At 41.0% G+C, this 23730-nt stretch overlaps 3 protein-coding genes across 4 annotated transcripts in view; all 3 read left to right on the top strand.

Annotated features, from left to right (window-relative positions):
- Positions 1-5555: 5555 nt before the first annotated feature.
- On the top strand, positions 5556-6560 carry hes2.1 (hes family bHLH transcription factor 2, tandem duplicate 1). Its single transcript, XM_061259048.1, has 4 exons — positions 5556-5645; positions 5757-5852; positions 5996-6083; positions 6244-6560. The coding sequence occupies exons 1-4, from the start codon at positions 5556-5558 to the stop codon at positions 6558-6560; spliced, it is 591 nt and encodes a 196-aa protein (XP_061115032.1).
- A 7725-nt stretch (positions 6561-14285) lies between these two features.
- Positions 14286-15332, top strand: LOC133139560 (transcription factor HES-2-like). The gene is made up of 4 exons (XM_061259131.1): positions 14286-14413; positions 14529-14624; positions 14800-14887; positions 15010-15332. The coding sequence occupies exons 1-4, from the start codon at positions 14324-14326 to the stop codon at positions 15330-15332; spliced, it is 597 nt and encodes a 198-aa protein (XP_061115115.1). The 5' UTR covers positions 14286-14323.
- A 938-nt stretch (positions 15333-16270) lies between these two features.
- Positions 16271-23730, top strand: part of acot7 (acyl-CoA thioesterase 7) — a 96716-nt gene continuing 89256 nt past the window's right edge. Inside the window, exon 1 of one of the 2 annotated variants that reach the window (XM_061258063.1) lies at positions 16271-16830. In XM_061258063.1, coding sequence (XP_061114047.1) covers positions 16781-16830 — 50 coding nt within the window. In that variant the 5' untranslated portion in view covers positions 16271-16780. Of the gene's footprint in view, positions 16831-22267; positions 22390-23730 lie in introns of those variants that run through there. The other variant, XM_061258064.1, reaches the window with a different exon arrangement.

Here is a 23730-nt window from a genome sequence, read left to right as displayed (position 1 = left end):
GAAGTTTTTTTTTTTTGTTGTGTGTGTGCATTGCCAGTCAGGGATGCCAATAATTCTGGAGCCCACTGTATGCTTGCAGTCTGATCCTTAATCAATGATGTATTCTGAACTTTGCTTTCATTTGGATTGGAGTAAGTTTCATGTCAATAACTATTTTCGTTATATTGATTGAATCTCTTTTAGACGCTGTTATTAATATTTTATATCGACGCGAAGCAACCAGAGAAAACACGCGAAGAACACTCCACTTGCAAAACAACAGCTTCTGTTTGCAAGTTGACCATTGCTATATGGGTCAAGTTTACGTCATCACGCCAGCAATGTGAATTTTCGGAGTGGGGTGATCATTATTAAAGCATAGTTCTTGGCGTGGGATGCTTTCTCTTTATTTGAGACATTCTATGGTTGCATGTGATGTTCCATGGCTTTTTTGTTTTGTGGCTTATCCATTTATTTTCTTGAAAAATTAGTCGAGACGTCACATCGGATATATGTTCCCATCTTACACGAATATAAAACAGAATATAGAAGTAATACGGATTTAATGAATTAATATGAAGTTGACATGGACTGGCTTAGTCTCCCTTCAATATTTGGTGATTTGTTCAGTACTATTGACCCATAATCTCAGCAGAGTTCTACATCCCTGCCTAATCAGTATAATATGTTTTTTTTAATTTTTTTTATCGAAAACTACTGCATTTGAAATAAGTTGCGCTTTTCGCTTTATAAATAAACATGACGCGGCATACAAAACTAACCAAATTATCTTATTCTATTTACTTCTATAAGTATTAAATAATAGGTCTACATAAAACTTAATATGTATTGCTGGAATTGCGTGCACTGTATTCCTGTGTATATTTTGTCAATTCACTGAAAGAAGATTAAAATTTCCCCCAAAAGGACCAATCAGTGTTCATAACAGAAACAGAATCCCTTCAATTTTCAGCTCGCGCTACTGTTTGCCATGCAAATATTTTGACAAATTAAGCTACAGTATATGTTTCTTTCTTTATTTAACTTTATTGTTTCATGAGTAGATTGGATAATGCAAATAATAAAAGGCAAATATGTCTTTAATACTGAACAATGAAAATTATACCCGCCGGAGACGACCCTGTGTTTCTTCGATGGATACCGATTGAAATATTTGAGCAGAAAATACAAATAGCCTGCGCAACGCAGTGGAAGTAAAGAAACTAGGTAAATAAATACGAGTGAACTATGGACTCAGATGTAAGCACTGTATATGTATATGTTTTAGACATTGCCTCGAATGCTTGGTCAAGGAGATTGCAGAATCTGACTCCCATGCGATGTTGAATTTTCATGCGTCATTGAATAGACCCTCCATCTGTCCGGAGATGTTGGCTCGTGCCGGGCTCGCGCCATCTTCATAATAATTTCAACAGGTTCGTCTGGGTAGGCTTCATAGCAACAGCATTATCATTTTCAACAATATTTTTCATTAGTGTATGTTTAAATTTTATTTTATACTGTTTGATGAGAAATGCTCGTATTATAGTTAAGTGTCATTATTTTATATTCTCATTTTCACGCTTATGAAGATGTATTCGTTTAGTATAAGCTACTTCCCATATATAATAGTTATTTCAAGAGTTTCACAGATGTAAGCTAAGAATATAAATCAATAAAGTCACCTATAGAAATAAATAACACAGATAAATAAGTAAAAAGAGCAAAGCAGAAGTATCAAGAACAGTGATAGAGCCCATACGAAGGAACGATACAACTGAAGTTGCGAAAATATGCATAAACTTCAGTTTCAGTTAGAATAAAGTCATATGTAACCTATAAAAGCTATCGTAAAATCCGTTTTCAGTTCAGTAAAGAGGATAGAGCCATGCTTCAATTCTGTTTGTGAGTTCCCTAGCTTTGGGACATCAGAACAAAAGATCGGCGCTGTTTTATAGCTGGCGTGTTGTGCGAGAGGATTTAGGAACGGATTGAGGACAAACAGTCAGTAGCCAGTAAGAGTCAATTAGAGTTTATGGGACAGTGAACCTTAAGAGGGTAAGCTAACGTCGACATCACAAAGTTCACAAACTTAATCGGAGAAATGTATGTTCCGTTCACTGTGATGGGCATGGTGTTTCATCCAGGCAACATCCTGTTTAATATACATTCAATCATGCGCGTCGTCATACTGTTACAAAACGTTTCTCGTACAGTAGTTTTACAACATTAAACTATTTCAGGTAGACTACTGGCATAAATATACCCCCGTAACAGATTATGTTCTCTAGTTGGAATGGTTGCGTTTTTGTGTCTCTCGATGAGACGACAATAGGATTCACATCATAGCCTACAGTCTTGCCTTTCAAACTCGCTACTTCCCATTTCTCTATATTATTAAACATAAATGCTTTCAGCAGGCACAGATGGGGAACCCACGCCAAATTTGCTTTAAAGACAAAGGGAATTTTAACCGAAACGCTTCCATGAGGAAAAAAAAAGTTTCGGAACTTAAATCCCCGTCTCTCTGACTGGGCCCAGTGGGTTAATTGAGGGCCCCATGGGGGAAGGAGGCGCGTGCAACGCCCTTGTCAGTGTCATTCATCGGTTTTGTCTCGCGGAGTCTCTACTGGCTCCCCAAGTGGTTTCATCTCGGTAGCCTAGTGCCACACCCATATGAATCGCCTTTTTCAAACGAATATGCCTACGTTACGTCGGTCTACTTTATCAAGATAATGGCCTACATAAAGGTGCAGGACCCACATATATGGCATGCTGAACCATGTTAAAATGTTTCTTTTTATACGAGTGCGACGTTTTAGTATATCCGAATCACTTCAGTATAAAGTGCATCTTGTGTAGACGTGTTAATATTGCCTCCAATAGCATACATTATGTTGCTTTTGGACGTTTTAATGTGACACGTTTATCAAATAGTCCGCATATCCACTTTGATACAGTATCTGTGAGACACTCTGACCATTAATTGTTGCCTCAAATACACAATGGGTGAGAAGTGCACTTGAAAAGCCGGGTAATACATAATTTAACATGGCTTTGTTAGGTGTTCCAAATGTTCAATCACTATCATTTCCCTGCCCCCACTGTTGACAATCGTTCAGATGGGATACTGACGCCAAACTTGTTTTAAACCGTCATTAAACCAAACACAAACTCGGTGGAAAAAAGAAAATGCGTCTAAGCACAGACAGGGTACTGCAAGTGCAGCGGTGTGAGAATTGGGGGTTGGTAACAGACGCCCATCTGTTGATGCTGGTGGCTCGTGCCGGACGCGTGAGACACTACACTACACATGCACACCATAATGTACATATAAAATATCAATATTTATAATTATATTATATTTATTATATTGTATTATTATATGTATAACGAAAATATAGAGGGACGTTAAATTAACACCGACGGGAGTCCGTTACATTACCTTGATGTAGCGCTGTGGATAATGTAGGGTATTGGCGACGCAATGTACGAATGTATAGCAACAACAAATACCAATGAAGATACCGGACAACTCTATCTAAAGAATGTTTTTCAAGTTAAAGGAGGCCCAGTGAAATGTATTGTTTAACCGCGTGTGTGGCTTGTTCAAGGACTTCTGTGCGTTTTATCCCTTGACATTACAAATTTCTGATAAAATTAACATGAAATGCCATCCAAAATTCAAATTCATTTCAACTTGAATAACAGAACTGAAATAAATGTCGTTCCTGTGTTCATTGTGACTTAAAGGTAACGTTCAACGGACAACCATGAACGTTCGAATAGGCCTTGTAGGCTACACGTTTTTGGGAACGTTTATCAGCATTATGCTAGCTTCCTGTGGATATTTTGATAAATAAGCATTGCTTCGTTCGCCATTTGTTTAGGATTCAGCTGAATGGTTATTCGGCCATACGAGTTTAGTTCTTGACATAACCGAGGCTTGGCTTCGCATCCCCTACGGCCTAGTCCCCCTCCCCCACATTCTGCAGCAAGTAGGTTTACAGGTGAATATGACCACACAGATCATGGTGGGGAAAAAAACTGTTGTTGCTTAGAAATTACAAGCAGATGTTATTCAAATGTAGCTTGGCTTGGTAATCAGTTTCTGTAATCGAAATAGACGAGTGTGCCCCCCACCCCCACACTGAAGAAAAGCCGGATCTGTTTTCCTGGAGTTCGCCCTCCCCCATCACCTTGATGTTTAAATATACCTTATGTGTATGATTAAAAAAAAAGCTATTGGCAATAGTATAGCTACAATTTACAAACGAACTAAATAAATGAACAACATAAACTATTGTATACAAAAGCACCTGTGCTCTCATAACCTATTATTGTTTCAAGATTTGTCTGTGCACATGTGCCATGACAGACCTCACAGTGTAAATACTTTATTACTATATTTTATATATTACTATTACTACACTTTATTACATTGTGAATTTGTATGACAGTCATAAAATGGTGCATATTCACAGATAACACCTGCATCAGTTGTTTAACAGGAGTGTGATGCACTGCCAAATTATTTGTATATTGAACAATGACAGTTAATATTTAATGTGTTTTATAGTATTTATTATTGTATTATCTTATGCTTATAAAATATAACTGCAGCTGATACTATAATTGCAGTTGATCTCTGGTCATCTCTGGTCGCCTTATGGTTCCCTCACCAAGTGCACGTTCACGCCTGTTTTGCGTTCTGGTTCCTCAGTGGTGGAATGACTTGCCTACCACTGTCAGGACACCTATTTCGACACAGACTAAAAACACAACTTTTCAAACTGTACCTGAGTCCTACCTCCTGATTTTCCCGCCCCCCTTTCTGATATCCCTATCCCTATTGTCTAACCCCCCCCCCCACCTAAAAATAAATAAATAAATAAATAAAATAAAAAATAAAAAGAATTGCACCTATGATGACTGCATGTTTAGAACAACACTTCATGTGTATTTTTACTAGTTATGGATGTGATGCTTTCACTTGTGGAAGAACCTACGCACTTGTAAATCGCTTTGGATTAAAAGCGTCTGCCAAATGACAAAAATGTATATGTAAATGTAAGCTATAAATGTAAAAGAGATAAACAGGTTCAATTCGTTTCACTTCAATTCATATTTATATCATATAGCAACTCCTTCATAACAAATGCAATCTGAGGATTTTTAAGATTGAGAATGACTAATTAATGTATAATTTTATACAAAATACAAATAAGTATATTATTTGGCAGATTGTCGTTTCTTTTTAATAATATGGCTTCGCACAAAACTATGCAGATTTGTATGCCTCTATTAGGCAAACACATTCCGTTTACAAAATACAGCTTTCGATCATTTTCACATATACTCCCAAATTGGTTTTGAGATCACTCGGAGGTATACATATGGCTATTTCGATGCACTAGATACTCGCACAAAGGCATCAGTTTCTGCGTCAGTATAATTGTACAATGGCTTGGGGGCGCTCCCTTGACGCCAAGACCCCCTATAAATACCGAGCGTCTCCGCTGACCAAGTCACTGCATCTCACAGACACACTGAAAGCACATCTATCCCCGATCGCCATGACTCCTAGTATCACTTCAAGCGCAACCCAGTCATACCCTCCAAGGATGACAGTGGCCGAGAAGAAAGAAGCGAGCGAATTGAGAAAGGTTTGTGAATTAAACATATGTAGAATCTATGATTAAAACACCTGCTTTCTTTAAAATTACGTTTACTCTTTTGCTGCAGATGAATTAAATGTGTATTTAACTCTCTTTTAGACTCTCAAGCCCTTGATGGAAAAGAAAAGGCGCGCGCGCATCAACGAGAGCCTGGACCACCTGAAGACTCTCATCCTCCCTCTAATCGGAAAAGATGTAAGTCGTATATGCACTTCAAAATGTTTTATTCAAACAAATAAGTCAAATTTGGTCGTCACCTAAAGTCGGCTAAAGTCGGCTAAAGTCAAATGCATAAACTGTTTAAGTCGTTAACCATTTGCCTTCATTTCTTTTTACAGAATTCACGGTACTCCAAATTCGAGAAAGCTGATATTCTCGAGATGACCGTACGGTTCCTTAGAGACATATCCACTGCTCCTGTAAAAAGTGAGTATTTATTTATTTATTTATTTATTTACATTTATTATTATGATTATTATGATTATGATTATGATTATGATTATGATTATGATTATTATTTTCATTTGTTTGTTTACTCGTGTATGTGTTGACTGTAACATTGACACATTTCCTTTCTCGATTCCAGGTTCATCTGACAGTTACAAAGAGGGGTACAAGGCCTGTCTCCAGCGCGTCTCTACCCTGCTCCCCAAAACCAACCTCCTCGACAAAGACACCTGCCTGCGCGTGGACCAGTACATCCAGCAGGCCATGTCAGCGGCGGACACCCCCGCCTGTCACAACTGCTGCGCCCAGAACTCCCGCGCGTTTCCGCCGAACCAGAGAGTCCCGAGTTTCAAGGCCAGCGGCAGTCCCAGAACCGAAACCCACCCCAGCAACAACTCTCGACCACGCCAGCCAGCGCCACCCGCCCTCAGCGCCAATATGTGGCGGCCGTGGTAGACCACAGCATGAACAATAAAACCTCCCGTAGTATGTGTGTTAGTGAATCTTGTAAAATACGTACGTGTTTTCGAGCCTATTGAGGGGGGGAAAAACCCCCCAATGGCGACCGGTGCAAATGGGCGCCAAAGAGATTAACTGTAATTTATTGATGCCATAGTATTTCGTTGGCGAATTGGCATTTGGCCAGTATTAATGTACAACTCACAACTAAGTTTCAAATCCAATGTTCTGCTATAACAGACTAGGGGAATATTTTATTTCTATGAACTTTTATATTTAATCCTCTATGGGGTTAAAATGAACATGGGTTGTAGACAACACCTCTGTAAAACCCCAAGGGTTAATTTTTACGTGTAAGATTTGCGCAATTGACTTTTGTAATGTGAGTCTGTGCAAAGTAACAGTAAGCACTATGTGTTAGTTTCCTTGTAATAATAAGGAAATATTCAATGGTACGTAAGGCATTCAAAAGATAATCTCTTGTAATGCACATGTAATTTTCAATAAATATTGAATACTCATTTCCAAAAAAAAAAAAGGCAATTTGTTTTGTGGTCCTTTCATCTGATCTCAAGTTTTGCATTGATGTGTTGTGACCGTTTGAATTACGAAAACTCAACAGCAAGTTATTTATGCTATTACATGAGCTCCAAAGGCAGAAGAAAATACAAAGTGGACCATTTACGTATGATCACACGCAGTGTACACAAGGATATTTCAGCATTGACCGTTCTGCATGAGAGAATACTCAGCCATGGAGCACACATTCACAAATAAAACTGTGCATAATAAAACTTCTGGCTCTCACATCAAACACAAGCTCTCCTTTCTGTGGACCTGTATTATGAAACAGTTGAAATAAATGTTTCAGTGAAGATTATATTTTTCAATAATAAAGGCGACATGGCTCAGGCAGTAAGAGCAGTCGTTTGGCAGTCGGAGGGTTGCCGGTTCGATCCCCCACCCGGGCTGTGTCGAAGTGTCCCTGAACAAGACACCTAACCCCCATTTGCTCCTGACGAGCTGGTCGGCGCCTTGCATGGCAGCCAATGGTTGGTTTGTGAGTGTGTGTATGAATGGGTGAATGAGAAGCATCAATTGTACAGCGCTTTGGATAAAGGCGCTATATAAATGCCAACCATTTACCATTTACCAAAGGGGCAGACACTTATGAACTATAACTATGGTGTTTCTCGTTGCCCCAGTCTGAGGTTGTGTGCACACTGGAGCAAAAGGACCTCTTTGTATTTGGCTGCACTCACCCTTCCCTCAATTCTTTTTTTTCCCTCAATTTCTCCCAATTTGGTAGCCAATTGTACCTCGTCTGATTCAATTGGAGGTAGTCGTATTAGATGTACCGCCCGTACCCCGTCCCTCGGCGGCCCGAATGAGAGCGACACGCCTTCTTCAAGCCGTCTCGTCTCGTGCCCGTTGCCGTGATTCCGAGGCACCCGAGGTGCTTATTGTGCGGCGATCTAATAACCCTGCCAAGTCACCCCCTCTGGAGCAGCGAGCCAATTATTGCTGCCCCGCGTGAGCCGGCCAAACTTGCCTTTTGGCAGGACCGAGAATCGAACCCCGGTCCCCGGTGTGCAACTGCAGCAAACTGCAACCGCAAGTCTGCTGCGCCTTCCCTCAATTCTGACCAGTCTCCCTGTCCCTGCTGCTGAGAAGCACCCCCATAGCATGATGATGCCCCCACCATAGCATGATGATGCCCCCACCATGCTTCACCGTAGGCTATTAGCCAGGTGATGAGCCGTGGCTGGTGGCTTCCGTCTAGTCACTATAAAGGCCTGATTGATGGAGTGCATATGGAGAGGATCCTCCTTCTGGCAGGTTCTCCTACTTCTGTAGAGTACTTCTGAAGCTCTGTTAGAGCGCCTTTTGATCACCTCCCTAACCAACTGTAGGAAGAGCCCTGGTGGTTCCAAACTTTCACGATTATTGAGGCCACTGCGCTCCTGGGAACACTCAAAGCTTTAGAAAAGGTCTCCCCCTGATCTATGCCCCATCACAATTTTATTGTGGAGGTCTACAGAGAGTTCCTTGGACTTCATGGTTAGGTTTTTGTCCTGGCATGCAGTGTGAATTGTGGGACCTTATATACACAGGAGTGTGCTTTTCTAAACTGTGTGCAACCAATTAAATTAGCCACAGGTAGACTCCAATCAAGTTCTCAAGGATACTTGAAGCAAACAGAATGCGCCTGACCACAATTTGCCACAGCAAAGGGTCAAAATTACTTGAGATTCCAGTTTTAGTTTTTTAATAAATGTGCAAAAATGTCTGAAAACATGTTTGTCATTGTGTGTTTCTGTGTGAGAATGAAAAAAAAAAAAAGGAAAGAAAAGAAAAAAGTGGGGCCAAAAACTTACTGAAGCTACGGTATTGCTTGGGGTTTGTGGTCATTATCATGCCGCGAGATGAAGCACTCTCTAATGAGTTTTGAGGGATTTGGTTGGGTCTGAGCAGATAAGATGTTCCTGTACTCTAACCATAACTCTAGCTGTCATGTACGTTTTTAGCAAACCTAGCCATTCTGTTCTTGAGGCTTTGCAGTGGTTTGCATCTTGTGGTTAACCCTCTGAGGTCATGCTGGTGTAGTCTTTCCTAAATGGTTATCTTTGACACATCTATGCCTACATCCTTCAACAGTTGAGTCTTCTGTGGTCTACCAGGTTGTTCACATGTGCATTCCTGCTTCTAAACAGTGTATCAGACAGTTGATTTTGACACATGCAATGGTGCGGCTATGTCTCTGATCAATTTATTCTGGTTTTTAAGCTTTATGGTGGCCTGCTTTACTGGTATTGACACTTGTTTGGTCCTCATGTTGAGAGACTCCAAATGCAAATTCCACACATAGAATCAACTCTAGACCGTTTGCTTTTCTGTGCATAAATGAATAATGCAAAGACACACAGCTGGCCAAGAAACAGGTGAGCAGCCAATTGTCAAATAGATTTTGCTCCCCTAAAAGTATAAAAACTGTCAAAACCACAACTGTCCACTTACATAGCAGTTCTGCCAGCACCCTGAAGGCATTTCAAATGTATTTCCACATACAAATACTCAACAGATAAAACCTAAAACAGGAAGATGACAAGGCCTTCAGGCTAAATCTGCTCTTTGTCTTAATCCGAACACAGTAACACTTCAATTCATTTCAAAGGAGATTTTTTTGCATACTGAGGGGCCATTCTTTTGGCAGATCATTACACCATTAGTTTTATGGTTACAGAAGTACATGAAATGCAAGATAAAGAATTTGCTTAACTGTCCCATTTTGGCCTGCTTTATTTTAACTTCAGCCCTGAGACTGTTAGTGAGATCATTTTGAGTGATGCAAAACAAGGTGGATTGAAACCATTCAGGATCCTTCTCTCCCGCGTCTCAAAGGTTTTTCATGCACAGCTTTTCATTTGAGCTTCCATTTTAATTAACTTTCCCTGGTTAGAAACACCTTCAGTTATTAACCAACAGGTAGAATGATGACCCTTTCATATTCTGTCTCAAGGTGAAGAAGACATGGTGTAGTATGACATGGAGGGGTCATGAAAGGAAGAGGAAGAGAGATGATACTAACACATTCCGCATGGTCAGAACTCAGCAGAAGAGAAGAGGCTGGTTTTGTTCAAGATCTTTCCATACTGTCCCACTGTTAATAGTCTCTTCTGAAATTACACATCTACAGACACCCAGGGATCAGCGACTGTAAAGTGTTCTTGGTTAGAAAACTTCAGATGATCTGATTTCAAACTCTATCTTGAGATGTTTCTCAATCCAAATGGTAAATCATTGGCATTTATATAGTGCCTTTATCCGAAGGGCTGTACAGTTAATGCTTCTCATTCACTCATTCATACAAGATTGGCTGCCATGCATGGCACCAACCAGCTCATCAGGAGCATTTGGGGTTTAGGTGTCTTGCTCAGGGACATGGCAGCCCTTTGACTGGCAGAAGACTGCTCTTACCGGCTGAGCCAATATCACAAAAATTAAAAACTCACCACATAAATCAATTATGTCCATTTTCACATTAAAATGTTTATGACTGATATCATTTCACTTTTAGCAATATCGCTTTTAGCAATTCTGTCAGACCAAGACTCAAACAACCCACTTTCAACTCTACGAAAGGTCTGGAAAATGCTCTTTGCTTTAGCTGGTAATTAGGTAATTATGAATAATTATACCTGGCCTCAGGACTGTAGTTGGGTGCTATACACTCAGTAAGCACTTTATTAAGTATTTATTAGACTTATTAAGTCTTCTACTGCTGTAGCCTATCCATGTAGAGTTATGGTGCATTGTGTGTTCAAAGATGCTCTTCTGTATACCATTGTTGTAATGTGTGGTTATTTGCATTACTGTCACCTTCCTGTCAGCTTTGACCAGTCTGTCCATTCTCCTCTGACGTTTCTCTTTAACAAGATGTTTCTGTCTGCAGAACTGCTGCTCATTGGATTTTTTTTCTTGTTTTTTGCACCATTCTTTACAAACTCTAGAGACTAGTGTGCATGAAAATCCAAGGAGATCAGCAGTTTCTGAGATACTCAAACCACCCTGCCTGCCACCAATAATCATTGCACGGTCAAAGTCACTTAGATCAAATTTTTTTCCCCATTCTGATGGTTGATGTAAACATTAACTGAAGCTCCTGACTCGAATCTACAGCATTGCACTGCTGCCACACAATTGGCTGATTAGATAATCTCATGAATATGTAGGTGTAATAATGTAAATGTTCATAATAAAGTGCTTGGTGAGTGTATATCCGTGCTGGTGGAGGCTAGTTTATTCCTCCCGTGAAAAGCGTTATAAACTCCCCAGATTAATGGCCCTCTACACGCGATCATGTGATCTGCCAGAGGGTAAACTCAATTTGAAGATCCTTAGATGGTTTTTTTTAGGGCTGCCAAACGAAAATCAAAGCATATAATTATGAGATGTGTGAGAATTATAGGACATGGAAGTACTGACACATAGCATATAGCCCACTCTGCACAGTCCACGATGGAGCAAAACTGTGGGGAAAATAACATACTGGTCCATGAGTAACCTAACATACATGGCTGGTCATAGCTGGCTGGCCCATGGTCCCATGGTTGCCATTTGAGCCTTGGAAATTGGGAATACAGTAACATCAGCTGTTAAAATGTCAACAATGAGAGCAAAGTATTCATGTCAAAATGAATGCTTTCTAAACGTTGAATTCAGAGCTACATCTTGAAAGCCCAGGCTTTGCCCATTACAGAAACGACACGCATTGCTTTTTACACACCGATGTGTTGTATTCAAACTGGTAAATATCATTAAAATAAATACTACCAACGCCGCCATGCTGTGCGATTCATTGCGATTCCTTACGATGTGCAGCTTATTCCAAGTCTTAACATGCTTTCTTTTCAGGAAGAAAGAAAAACAAGGCAACCGAAGCAGACACGGTCTATTCCCCACCATCACATCGTCAAGGTCAGACGTTCACCTCCCATCCCCCAGTTCTCACATACCATACCTTTTAATTCCCACATATTGAAAACATGTTAGACAATGGGCCCCTGTCCATTCAACCGCACAGATGGGCTACCCACGCCAAATTTGTTTGAAAGACAAAGGGGATTCTAACCGAAACGCTGTTCGTGAAAAACTTTCGGAACTGGAATCCCAGGCTCCGCGAGAGGCTCCAGCGGATGCTAATTGAAGCTCTCGTGGGGAAAAGGGACGCGTGCAACGGGCGTATCAATGACAGCTCTTTGCCTTTGTTCATGAGAGAATCACTGCCTGGGTGAAAAACCCCCCCCAAAAAAACACGCATTCGCAAGCTGTTTAACATCACAATGCATATATTTTCCGATACCCATTTTCATATTCTGCTTTAAGGCTCCATAGACGTACTTTTGTCAATTAATACTTAAGCTCCATTAGACAACTGAAACCGCCGATGTTTAACAACCTGTTGTGATAGCTACGTACATGAATAGGTTAAATAAACGTTATTTCTAGCATACAATGTAGCAAAATAAAACCAAGATAAAATAAAACGACAAACCATAACGAATATAACTGCCAGATCCGCTTGTTCATTTTTGAGATCAGATATTTGTATTTCGACTCAGTGAATGGCATGTTCTAAGGAACAACCCCAGATTAAAGCAACCAGCATTTGGCTTGGACGCTGAGAAATATTCAGACAATTAATCCCATGGCAAACTCGCCGAACGCGATGAGCGTCTACAACTTGTCATTGCAATTTTAAGGAAAAACCTTAGCGTCGCTCCATTGACTGCCCTCTTGTTTCATCACAGCACGCCTCCGCCGTCGCTGACAAGCATGCAGATGGGACACTGACGCCAAATGTGTGTGTTTTTTTTTTTTAAGTATCCCAAACCAGACTTGCGTGGAAAACAATCCTGACCATGCAGTGTTAAGGTAGGACAGCCCACACAGGCTAACAGCGCTGTGAGGGGCATGGGAATTGATAGAAGTCCATCTGGTGGTGGTGGCTCGTGCCGGACGCGTGAGACAATTCCTTTGGGGGGAACAGTAGGCCTATATGCCATATCCGTTAGATATTCAACGATGGGAAATGCACTGACGCTTATAGTACAATTATTATCTTTATGAAATAGCAGCACATTTCATATTTTTCAATTCGCATAACGCAATAAGAGTAAGACCCTTGATATACCTAACCTAAAAACACAATTAGAGAAGAAGAAAAATCCACTGAATACTCAGAGGCAATACCTACCACAGCTTCACATATTTTTATTTTTAATTTCTCATTTTTAACTTAACACACTTGAGCTACAATTATACACATTTATTAATACACTTAGAATAGTGTGCGTTCTGAATGCTTGCTAAAACCAAGTTCCGCGTGAAGCGCCCCTCCCCCATCCCAGGATGCTTAGCACAGGTGAGGGTTGTAGCATGCGCAGATCTCCATAAAAAAAAAACTATTGTTGATTAGAATTTACAAACAGATGTTATTTAAATATGGCGTGGCTTGGGGATCTTTTTTTTGTCAAATAAATTGTGTATCACTCCTCAAAGTGCCCACCCCCTAGCCAGACACGCCTGTGAACCCCCACCTTTTCAATAATTGTTCACTTTTTTTATGGATTACACAGATGGATTACGTTGGGCTAACAACCCTGCAATTTTCAGAATTCTATAAGATATGCATTATGTCTGTTCAATATAACACATGTATGAAGTATTTGAACCCGCATTTTAGACTACATTAAACAAAAAGTAACAACCACAACATATTCTATGTCATGCGTAAAATATACGAGTGTAGATACACAATGAAGACCACATATTTAAATGCTGAATTAAGCAAATAGACATGAGCGGTTTAAGATTATTCCCAGAAAGAAAAATGACAAAATGATTTGGTTCTATAACTTATAAACGTATAACTTATCAACAAAAACGTAGGCACAAACAAATATAAACAAACACACACTATAGTATATGTGTAAATACATATAATAAATCTATACATAAACCTCATAATAGCCGAAATGCCATCAGTGGTAGCGCTTAGACACCATGTGACAGATGGCAAACTTGGTAGGCTGGAGTCTCCCAAAGGGATTGGTTACTGATTCGGACTCATTGTACAATGGCTTGGGGGCGTGTTCCACTAACGCACCGATCCTCTATAAATACGGAGGGCCGCCACAAGTCAGGACACTTAAACTCGTGGTGTTGGAGGTCGCACATACATCGTGGAAACTCTGAACATGGCTCCCAATATTACCTTCGAAGTGGCCCCTTCCTACGCGCCAAAACTAACCGTGGCCAGAAGAAAAGAAGCGAACGAACTGAGAAAGGTAAGAGAGGAAAACGATGTTCGATGTCTTACGCTGTAGCTGCACGTCTTTGATTCATCGGTGTGGCAACTGCCTAGCAGATTCATTAATTCGAGTTTTTTTTTGTTCGTTTCAGACTCTAAAACCTCTGATGGAAAAGAGGAGGCGCGCGCGCATCAACGACAGCCTCGACCATTTGAAGAGTCTCATCCTCCCGTTGATCGGAAAAGATGTAAGTTGTTTTACATTCACTAAATACTAAACTGTATACTCTGCACATTTCATTCATATTAATTGTGCACTGTTAATTAGTTTATAGAAAATATGTACAGTAATTTAAGGATACATTGGTAAACTATGCTCAAACTACATTTTCCTAACCGCCGTTTCAACATTGTCTATTCCAGAATCCCCGGTACTCAAAGATCGAGAAGGCTGATATTCTCGAGATGACCGTCAGATTCCTGAGTGATCTCCCGAATTCGCCCGCTAAAAGTGAGTGGCTTCCTATTTCTCTTCAATTAATTATTCTTTATCTTCTTGTTCCTCTTCTCCTTAGCCTATACGGTCATGCTTCTGTTGAATGAAACATTAAAACGTTTCCTTTGCCATTCTAGATCCATCTGACAGTTTCAAAGATGGGTACAAAGCATGTCTTCAGCGCGTCTCCACGCTGCTCCCAAGAACCAATCTCCTCAACGAAGACACTTGCCAGCGCGTAGAAGACTACATCCAGCAGTCCATGGCCGCGGTTGAAACCCCTGCCTGCCAGAATTGCTGTGCCCAGAAAAACGTCTTTCCTCAAGTGAACCACAGAGTTCGAGCCTTCAAATGTGGCGGGAAACCCAGAGCCGAGATCCACCCAAACAGCGGACCACCAAACAGAGTCATGGAGCAAGTGCCACCCGTCCTCAGTGCTAATATGTGGCGGCCGTGGTAGATTCAACAACAATTGAAGCCCGCATAAATTATTGTTAATATTATCTAGCATAGAGTATATGTAACAAGTAACTTCAAATTATGAAACTAAAAAAAGCAACGACCGATGTTAATATTACCAAACCTGTGCCATAGAGATTAACTGCAATATGCTGATACCATGTAATGATTATTTCATTGTGCAGTGATTGTTTGCTTTCAGTATTATATACTATAACACGTTTTGCATTTTGACCGTTATAGATATTGAACTCGTGCTCAAACGAAGGTTTGAAGTTCATGTATTTGTAAATTCTGTGAAATTATTATGTTTAGTCCTCTCTGGGGGTTAAATGCTTATGGGTTGTATCCAAAACCCTGGTAAAACCCAAAGGGTCATTTTGTGTATGTGATTTGCACAAGCCAGAATCTGGGAAGATGCAATATGTAGACACGTTGTGTTATCGCACTGTTGCTAAAGTGTCTCAATTGGAATATGTCATTCCAAGATAATTTATTATGATATATATATTTTTCAAAATAAAATATTGATTTGTCAATGTCGCTTTTTGTTTTGGTTCTCGTGTATTTGTCATGGTTGGTAGATAACATAGTGTAAACATTGGCTACTGTTATTCTATTGTTTTCTGGGGACCAAAGGAAACACACTCGAGTCTCGACGATACAACTAGGCATATGCCGTACAAACCGTTTATGTTAAATGATTGAATACAAAGTGACAAAATCAGAAGGCTAGCCAAGAGCCTACTAAATTTAGGCTACAATACAGTATACAAAACGATAACCTATGACGTTTTTGCAAGAGGCCTTTTACGTACAATGTATTTAGCAGTATTAGACGTTAAACTGGAAGTGAATGTATGGTATTTGCTGCCACCTCGTGGCGACTTATGAAACTCCATGTTTTAATGTAAGAAAATGAACATTGAATGCTGGGTTAAAAGGAAGTCAAGTTTCGAACAGACCTTAACGTAGCCTACTGCTTAAATGAAGAAAGTGCTCGCATTTCTTATTTAAGTGGGACGCAAGAAACTGGGAACGCCATCCAAATTCCCATTCTAAGATTCCGCGACATAAATTTAGAATTTAGAGGAATCGCGCTTCATTATACGCATTCGATTCATTCATAATTTCCGTGTTTTCTCTCGCGGGGGAAAAAAAACTCAGGGAACTTTTTTTTTTTAGTATTAGATTTTTAAAGTAGTTAAAATATGCAAATATTTGCTTAGGATATTTTAATAATATTTGCTTTGTGGTCGGTCTTTGGGAGAATATCGCCTTGGACCCGATAAACAGGGTCCCAAGAACGGACGAATCCGTGAAACCCATTTCGCTCAAGCAAGCTAACCGGCTGCAGCAGTCAAGAGCCCGTCTGTGACAATCGGTTCTCGTAGAGCCCGGCGTTACTCGCACAGATATCAGCCAACAGGAGCCGAAAAGCCGGTCGTCATGTCCGAGACCAAATCGTCGGCCACAACCTCGTCCATCCAGATATGCAGGTGAGCAAAACATTTATTTGTAATTATGTAATGTGTTCGTTCTAATAATACATCAAATATCGCTACTGTAGACCTGAACATTACATAGTAGTGGCGATAGCTTGAGCGGCCAGATAATCCGCAGCTTGTGCCAGGATTAGATTTTTCTCTCCTTCTTCCCAACATCCAGGATGTGTATTACGCATATAGATAGCAGTAATATTAGATGAATATACCTTTTTTTCTGTGGTTAAGTCGCATATTTCTGGACATCGTATTGCGGACTACGGACTGCGCGTTGTGATGATGACCTTTGAAAACGATGCCGGTGTATTCTACCGCAAGATGCGTGTTTTCAAAGAAGGACATTTTAAGGTCATCACAAGACTAAAAATGTAATCACATGTAACGTCACACCAAATTTCTGGCTCCGAAACACCACTGCAGCACCCTGGAATTGACAAACCTCTAGCTAGCCAGGTAGCCGGTAAGCATAGATTACACAATAGCCCATGAACGTGGATAGCAACTGGAGATTAGCCTACATTGCTAGGTAAACTGTGAGTTACATGAAGCTTTTAAACCGTTAGTTTTCAAATTCCATTCGAAGTGTGATTTCCATATCCAGGGTGCTTTTGGGGCTGAATCTTTACTTTTTGGCTGCGGCGTTTTTTTTTAAGTATCACTGAGGCAGCATTTTCACGAGAGTATCGCTTTCCAGCGGAAGTCTCTTCTGGTAGAAAAGGGTACTACACTATGTCATCCAGCACAAAAAAAGAAATGGCACGTTACTGTTCAATTCGTCGATTATGAATCATCAATTAACTTATAATTTCTATAAATTCACAAAACCTGGGTGTACTCAAATAAAGAAGGTACACACAATACCAGTTTGAAACTCGACACAGACAGTGAAATTATTTATCAGACCATTTGTTAACAAATGAGAGATGGTCTGTCAAGTTTTGTGAAGTCATTCTGTATATCACCATGGTTGAGCATCTTAGGGAGAAAATTTGGGTTCAGGATACTGTACACTTGCATGAGATAAGTTCAACAAATAATCACATTTGTTTCATTTTAATTCAGCTGTCATTAGATCTGTGCCATTTATAAAGTATACAAACTGCAGTTTTGAACAGCAGTTGCTATTCATATTTTAAACAGGCAAAATAAAACAGTGATAGGTCAAACTACCAGCTTCAGCAGTTAGTCGTAGTTAAATCAACAGCTAAATTAAGCTTGCGTGATGAAACAAGCAAGCTGTACAAGTATACAATTATTCAATACAAAAATTCAAATTAACAAAAGTAAATGCTTGCAAAGTGAAAATAAAGCAACTGGCCAGATATAGCAAGGTAAACGCCCATGTTCTACACAAAAATGACCTTTGACCACTGAACACAGCCTGTAAAAATGATGATGAGATTCCAGGAGAGCAGAATCGAAACAAATGATTCTGTAAGGGTCTAGGAATGTGGAACATTTTACCATTCTTCACTGTTGTTTCAGATATATCCATGGTCATTGCATTCAGGGTAAGAGCAGGAAGGGCATTATTCAACTAGGACGTGTCCAGCAGATATATTGGTTGTGTTTGTTCTGTTAAAGTAAAGCCGAATTCTCTGATATGAAAGAGTGGCTTGAGTGCCTGTGTAAATGAATAGCATAGCATAGTAACTGGGCGATTCTGTATGATACTGCTGCTCTGTGTTGAAGACCACACAAAGTAGCCTGGTCATTTACTGCTCAGCTATACTGAGTGTAATATCTTGCCATCTCTTCAAAATGTTTCTGATGAATCTAATTAATGGAAAAGGAAGGAGTTTTCTCAAGGCCAAAACATGTTTTATGCGCAACTACAACTGGCTCAGGTGAGATACATGGTTTATGTTTTTTTATTTTTTTTTTCTCCTCAGTTCTGTAGAATACTGGCTGTAATGTGTTCAAAATTTAGATTTAATTGATGAGATACAAGGCTGAGTGTAGCCATCAGGCCCTTGAAAGCCGTAGAATGGTGCACAAGACAGAGACAGCATTAGCTCACCTGTGACCACAAGGTGTGACACCTAATGAAAATACATGATTTGCATTTCAAACAAATGCCTGGGTATAATTGTTGAAGAACATAGAGGGACTGGCCCGGAGAATATAGAGAGAAGTTGAGTTGATCAACTTCATTCCAGTCTCTGTTTTTTAGCTTGGTGTTCAAAGTAGATTTGGAGAGTGTATGGCTATCTTTTTTTCTTCAATCAAATGTCTGTAAAATGGAAATGAATTTTTTATGCAATTAACAATATGCTTTGTTTCTTTTTTATTTGTAAAAGACAGTCCACTCTAGTTCTTTGTCATGCGTCTAGTATTTGTCACGTTAATCAGATGGGGAAAGTGGAGAGGGTTACTGGCAGAGACAGCATCACAGTACAGAAAGTGCCATGGCAGGAATTCAAACCCCTGGCCGTATTGGGGAATTTGTATATGAGCCGAGACTCTGTCTCTGCACAGCCTGTGCGACATGGTCTCCCTGATATAAATTATGTTACGTACACACACAGCTTATTCCCCTCTGGTTATGCGGATTGAAATATGACAATCACTCACGTAAGTGGAGCAGCAAACTGCCAAAGCTAACACTTTCAGGAGCCAGCCTTCAAACGCAAAAGCTGTTAATCACGTGAAAAATTATATCTGTAGATTTCAAAGCCTGCCATTATCCCCATGGCTTACCCGGCGTTACTAATGACTGAGTTAATTGAGGCTTTTACTGTGCAAAGAAACCTTGTCTCCTTATACCGATGAGGGCTAATATTAGTGCAGAAATTATTCTTTGTTATTAATGATCCAACAAACTCAACAAATCTTGTGGCTAGAGAACAAAATTATAGGCTACATTTGGCCAGGCCCTCATACAACTGAAATTGACTTCAATATTACATTATAGTGTTTACTTGCCAGAGGTCCTTAAACTGGATGCTGTTCATAAGTTGTTATTTGCACAGATAGTGTATAATTAACTCATCCTGGGGTACAAAGCCCATCCTTAGGACAACACATCTGCTTCTCTGACCAAGATTGCAATATTCATAAACACTGCAAAAAGAGTTTTCCTGTTCTCCAGTTTATATCACTAATGTCTGAGGACAATACAGTTGCCCCGGTTCAGTTCAATTCAATTCAATTTTATTTGTGTAGGGCTTTTTACAGAGACATGCACAGACGCCCTGCAGAGGAGATGGAGAATTACAAACAATAAGACGTATTTAACATCTAGATGTGCATCATCACAAGGCTAGTTGATGTAAGACTAGCCTGTGGGTATGATTTGCTGGATGGCTGCATAGCGAAGTAGCCAAGTAGCATCACCCTGCTGACAAATTCTAGCTTAAATCAGCCTATGTTGGTCAAGATGGTTTAAGCTGTGTTTTTTTACTTTTAGCTGGTCAACAAGCTCTACCAGCTGTAGACCAGCTCAGGCCAGCCACAGACCAGCTATGACCAGCGATGAAGTGTCCCGCCCACAATGGGTAGCTAGCCCGACTGTTAGCTAGGACTAGACATTCCTATTCGTACAAGTAGTAGCTGGCTAATACTAATGTTACACTTAAAGAGAACAGCTCTCTTAATTGTAGCATAAAAAGGTTTGCTCGCTGAAAAACTATTCACAGGAGAATTGACCAATCGGTGATGGACAGGACTGGTAGTTCATCCCCATAGTTTCTGGTACAGATCTTTGTTACTTCTCTGGTGGAGTAGCTGAATTTTGGTAAATGGATTGTATTTATATAGCACTTTTATCCAGAATGCTTTACAATTAATACCCCTCACACCAGTCAGCTCTGGGGGGGAGCAATTGGGGGTTCGGTGTCTTGCTTAGGGACACTTCGACACACCCTGCACCGAAGATCAAACCGGTAGCTCTCCGACTTCCATACACCTGCTCTTACCTCCTGAGCTAATGTTGCCCCCCCCCCCCCTAGTTCCAAGAACAATGTACGGTTGTTACACAACCCCCCCCTCCGGATTCGGACTACCCTACAATGACGTGTGTCGGAGCACAGCATTCTCAGTGGTCATGACGTGGATTCAGTTCGCCAGACGGTAAAAAACCGTACATTTGTGTGTTACAAAAATACTGCATGACACAGCACTATAGGTGAGGCACAGGCTTTTAAACAAAACATATTTCCTTCCATGCAGCCAGTCATTCTGGTTAGTGAGGAAGAGGCCTTTCAGCAGGAGATTACCAGGCTTCCTTTCTGGTTAATGATTGTCCGATAACACGCCCCGGCAGAAACATCCGTCACAATGGAGCAGAGCTTCAGTACGCTTTGTGAGGCACAGCGTAGTAGTGTCTGCTTTTGAAGCCTTGCCCTTTCCAGTGAAGCAGCGCAGGCCACTGCCTTCTATGGGGGTTGGAGGGAAAGGGTGTGAGTACACAATGCAGCCTGTTGTTTAGTCAAAGTTTCAGCCGATGACAGTTTTTTTTCCTATTTCTCAGCCTCGTAATGGCTTCCGGGACTGTTATTGGCACAACTCCCGGCCAATAGCAGACCCCAAAGGCAATCGAAAGCCTAGAATCAAGACTAGACACTGAAAGCTTTCTTATACCCGCACTAAGGAATCGAATACACCTGGCTATTCAGGAGCAGCTGAGAAGCCAATCGTCCCATTACTTTTGAACCCTAAAATGGGGGGGGGGGGACTGTGTACAAAAATTGATGCGATTCCTACACGTATCACCCAATACGGATGTACAGTGTAAATACCCTCAAATTAAAGGGGACAGTCTGCACTTTGACCTCACATTTATTATTTCATTTCACATCTAAAGTGCTGGAATACAGAGCCATAAGAACAGAAATGAAGAACTGTCCAAACACGACTGCACTGTGTACATACACAGACGTAAATCCCGAGGGAGAAGGGGAAATACACAGAAATTAGATTTATTCCCTTGTATACACATCATGCTAATTCTGGTTAAGGAACTACCCAAAGATTACAAGTGACTGCTCAGAATGCCTGGTTTGATGAGTCACAAATTCCTTTCCTTTCATTGTCGCTGAAATGAAAAGGAACCATCATGCCTCACTCTCTCGTTCTGAGAGGCCATTGGTGGTTTCTTTTTTGCTTTTTGGCAGACAGCAGGAGAAACAGGCAGCTCCAGTGTTTGAGTGAACACTGCTGTTCCTAACAGAGGATGTCACGCAGATTCAGCGGCGAAACCGCCGATCCCTTTGCTTTGATAACACTTCCTGCCCTGCCTTCTGCTGCGGAAATTCCCATGGCAACCGCTCAGAGAAGGGCTGCCCTCATTGGCCGACCGGGTGTCTTAGTAACTGAGGAGTAGGAGAGCGGAGAACCAGTCAGGCTGACACGTAGAAGGCGGGGGGGGGGGTGGAGCCTGTGTGTGAGGTCAGCGGTGAGGGTGGGAGTGGGGCTGATGTGAACTAAGAATGGAGAGGCAGAGCACTGAGGAACACCAATCACACTGTCCTTCCTGCCGCTTGGGTTCAGTCCACGCAACATCCTCCCGTCAGTCAGGGCCACGGAAATGGGGTTTCATCATCAGCTCCGCAGGTACTGTGAAGACACACACACACGTGCGCACTCTCTCTCACACACACACACACACACACACACACACACACACACACACACACACACACACACACACACACACACATGCGCACACACACACACACACACACATGCACACACCTACCCATTCATGTAATAGTGTTTTGGTTGTCCTCAGAATTAAGGAGCATAACTTACTAGTCACTGTACTATTTTAAGGTTCTGGTGTGTTTGTTGTATAGCTATACAAGTAATGCATTTCCTGGTGGCAAGTTACCTCATTATAGCATTGAATAAGAAAGGCAAGTATAAATGTTGAATTAATTTACAATAGTACTGTAAGCTTGGTTGTCGTTACAAAATGTACTTTCAGAACCTGAAAACCTGAAAAATAAGACTGATGATGGTGATAGGTCATGGAATGAAAAGGATTTGCAGCCAAATAGAAAACATGACTATTTGATTTGACATTGTGTTCATTTGTTGCAAACATTGGAATGCGGGCTATGTATACAAAGGGCTATGTAATTGCAACATTATGAAACTAAAATGTAGAAAAACGCCCTTTAATAAAAGCAGAGAATCTGCACTTTGACCACATGTGAATTGCTTGATGACAAACAGAAAAAGAAGACCAGGGGGAAGGTGTGTTCAAACACTTTGACTGGTACTGTACTTATTGTATTGAGTGAAAGTTGGAGTGGAGCTAATTTGACATGGTTTTGTCTACTAATGTAGCATTGCTTGTTTAGGGTGAAAGAAGGCTCTGCGTTTGATCACAGATCCACACTACCTGTTGCAAACCAAAAAGTTACCATTTAGCTGTGAGTGAAGTTTTTGTTCTTAATTTGTAGATTTTTTCAATGATGTGCCATCTGTTTCCAGTCTGCCTCGGCAAATGATGTGATGTCCAGCTAGGGTGATCCACGTGGGAAGGTAGAATGTCTAGGAAGTATTTTGTTTTCTGGCAGACAGAAATTAGGACTGAACGCGGGAAGAACAGAATGACAAATCAGGTCCGCCGAGGATTAGATGTAAAGCCTGGCGGTCAGCCGTTTGAGACATGCTGAAATGAGAAGCCCTTTGCGGTCTCCATTTTGAGTGGGTTTCAGTCTCAGTTCTCACCCGTACCGCTCCTCATACAGCACCTCTCACCCGGGGCCAGAGTGAGGGAGAAGAGAAACGCGTCAGTGATGAACTTAGTCAGGGGTGACGGCCGAGAGCGTAGGAGAGGGAGAGAGAGAGAGAGAGAGAGAGAGAGAGAGAGAGAGAGAGAAGGAGGCAGAGAGAGAGAGAGAACGAGGCTGAGAGAGAGAGAGAGCGAGAGAGAGAGAGAGAGAG

Source organism: Conger conger, chromosome 10 (genome assembly GCF_963514075.1).
Source record: "Conger conger chromosome 10, fConCon1.1, whole genome shotgun sequence".
NCBI lineage: Eukaryota > Metazoa > Chordata > Actinopteri > Anguilliformes > Congridae > Conger > Conger conger.
This window is presented reverse-complemented; position numbering and strand designations above follow the sequence as displayed.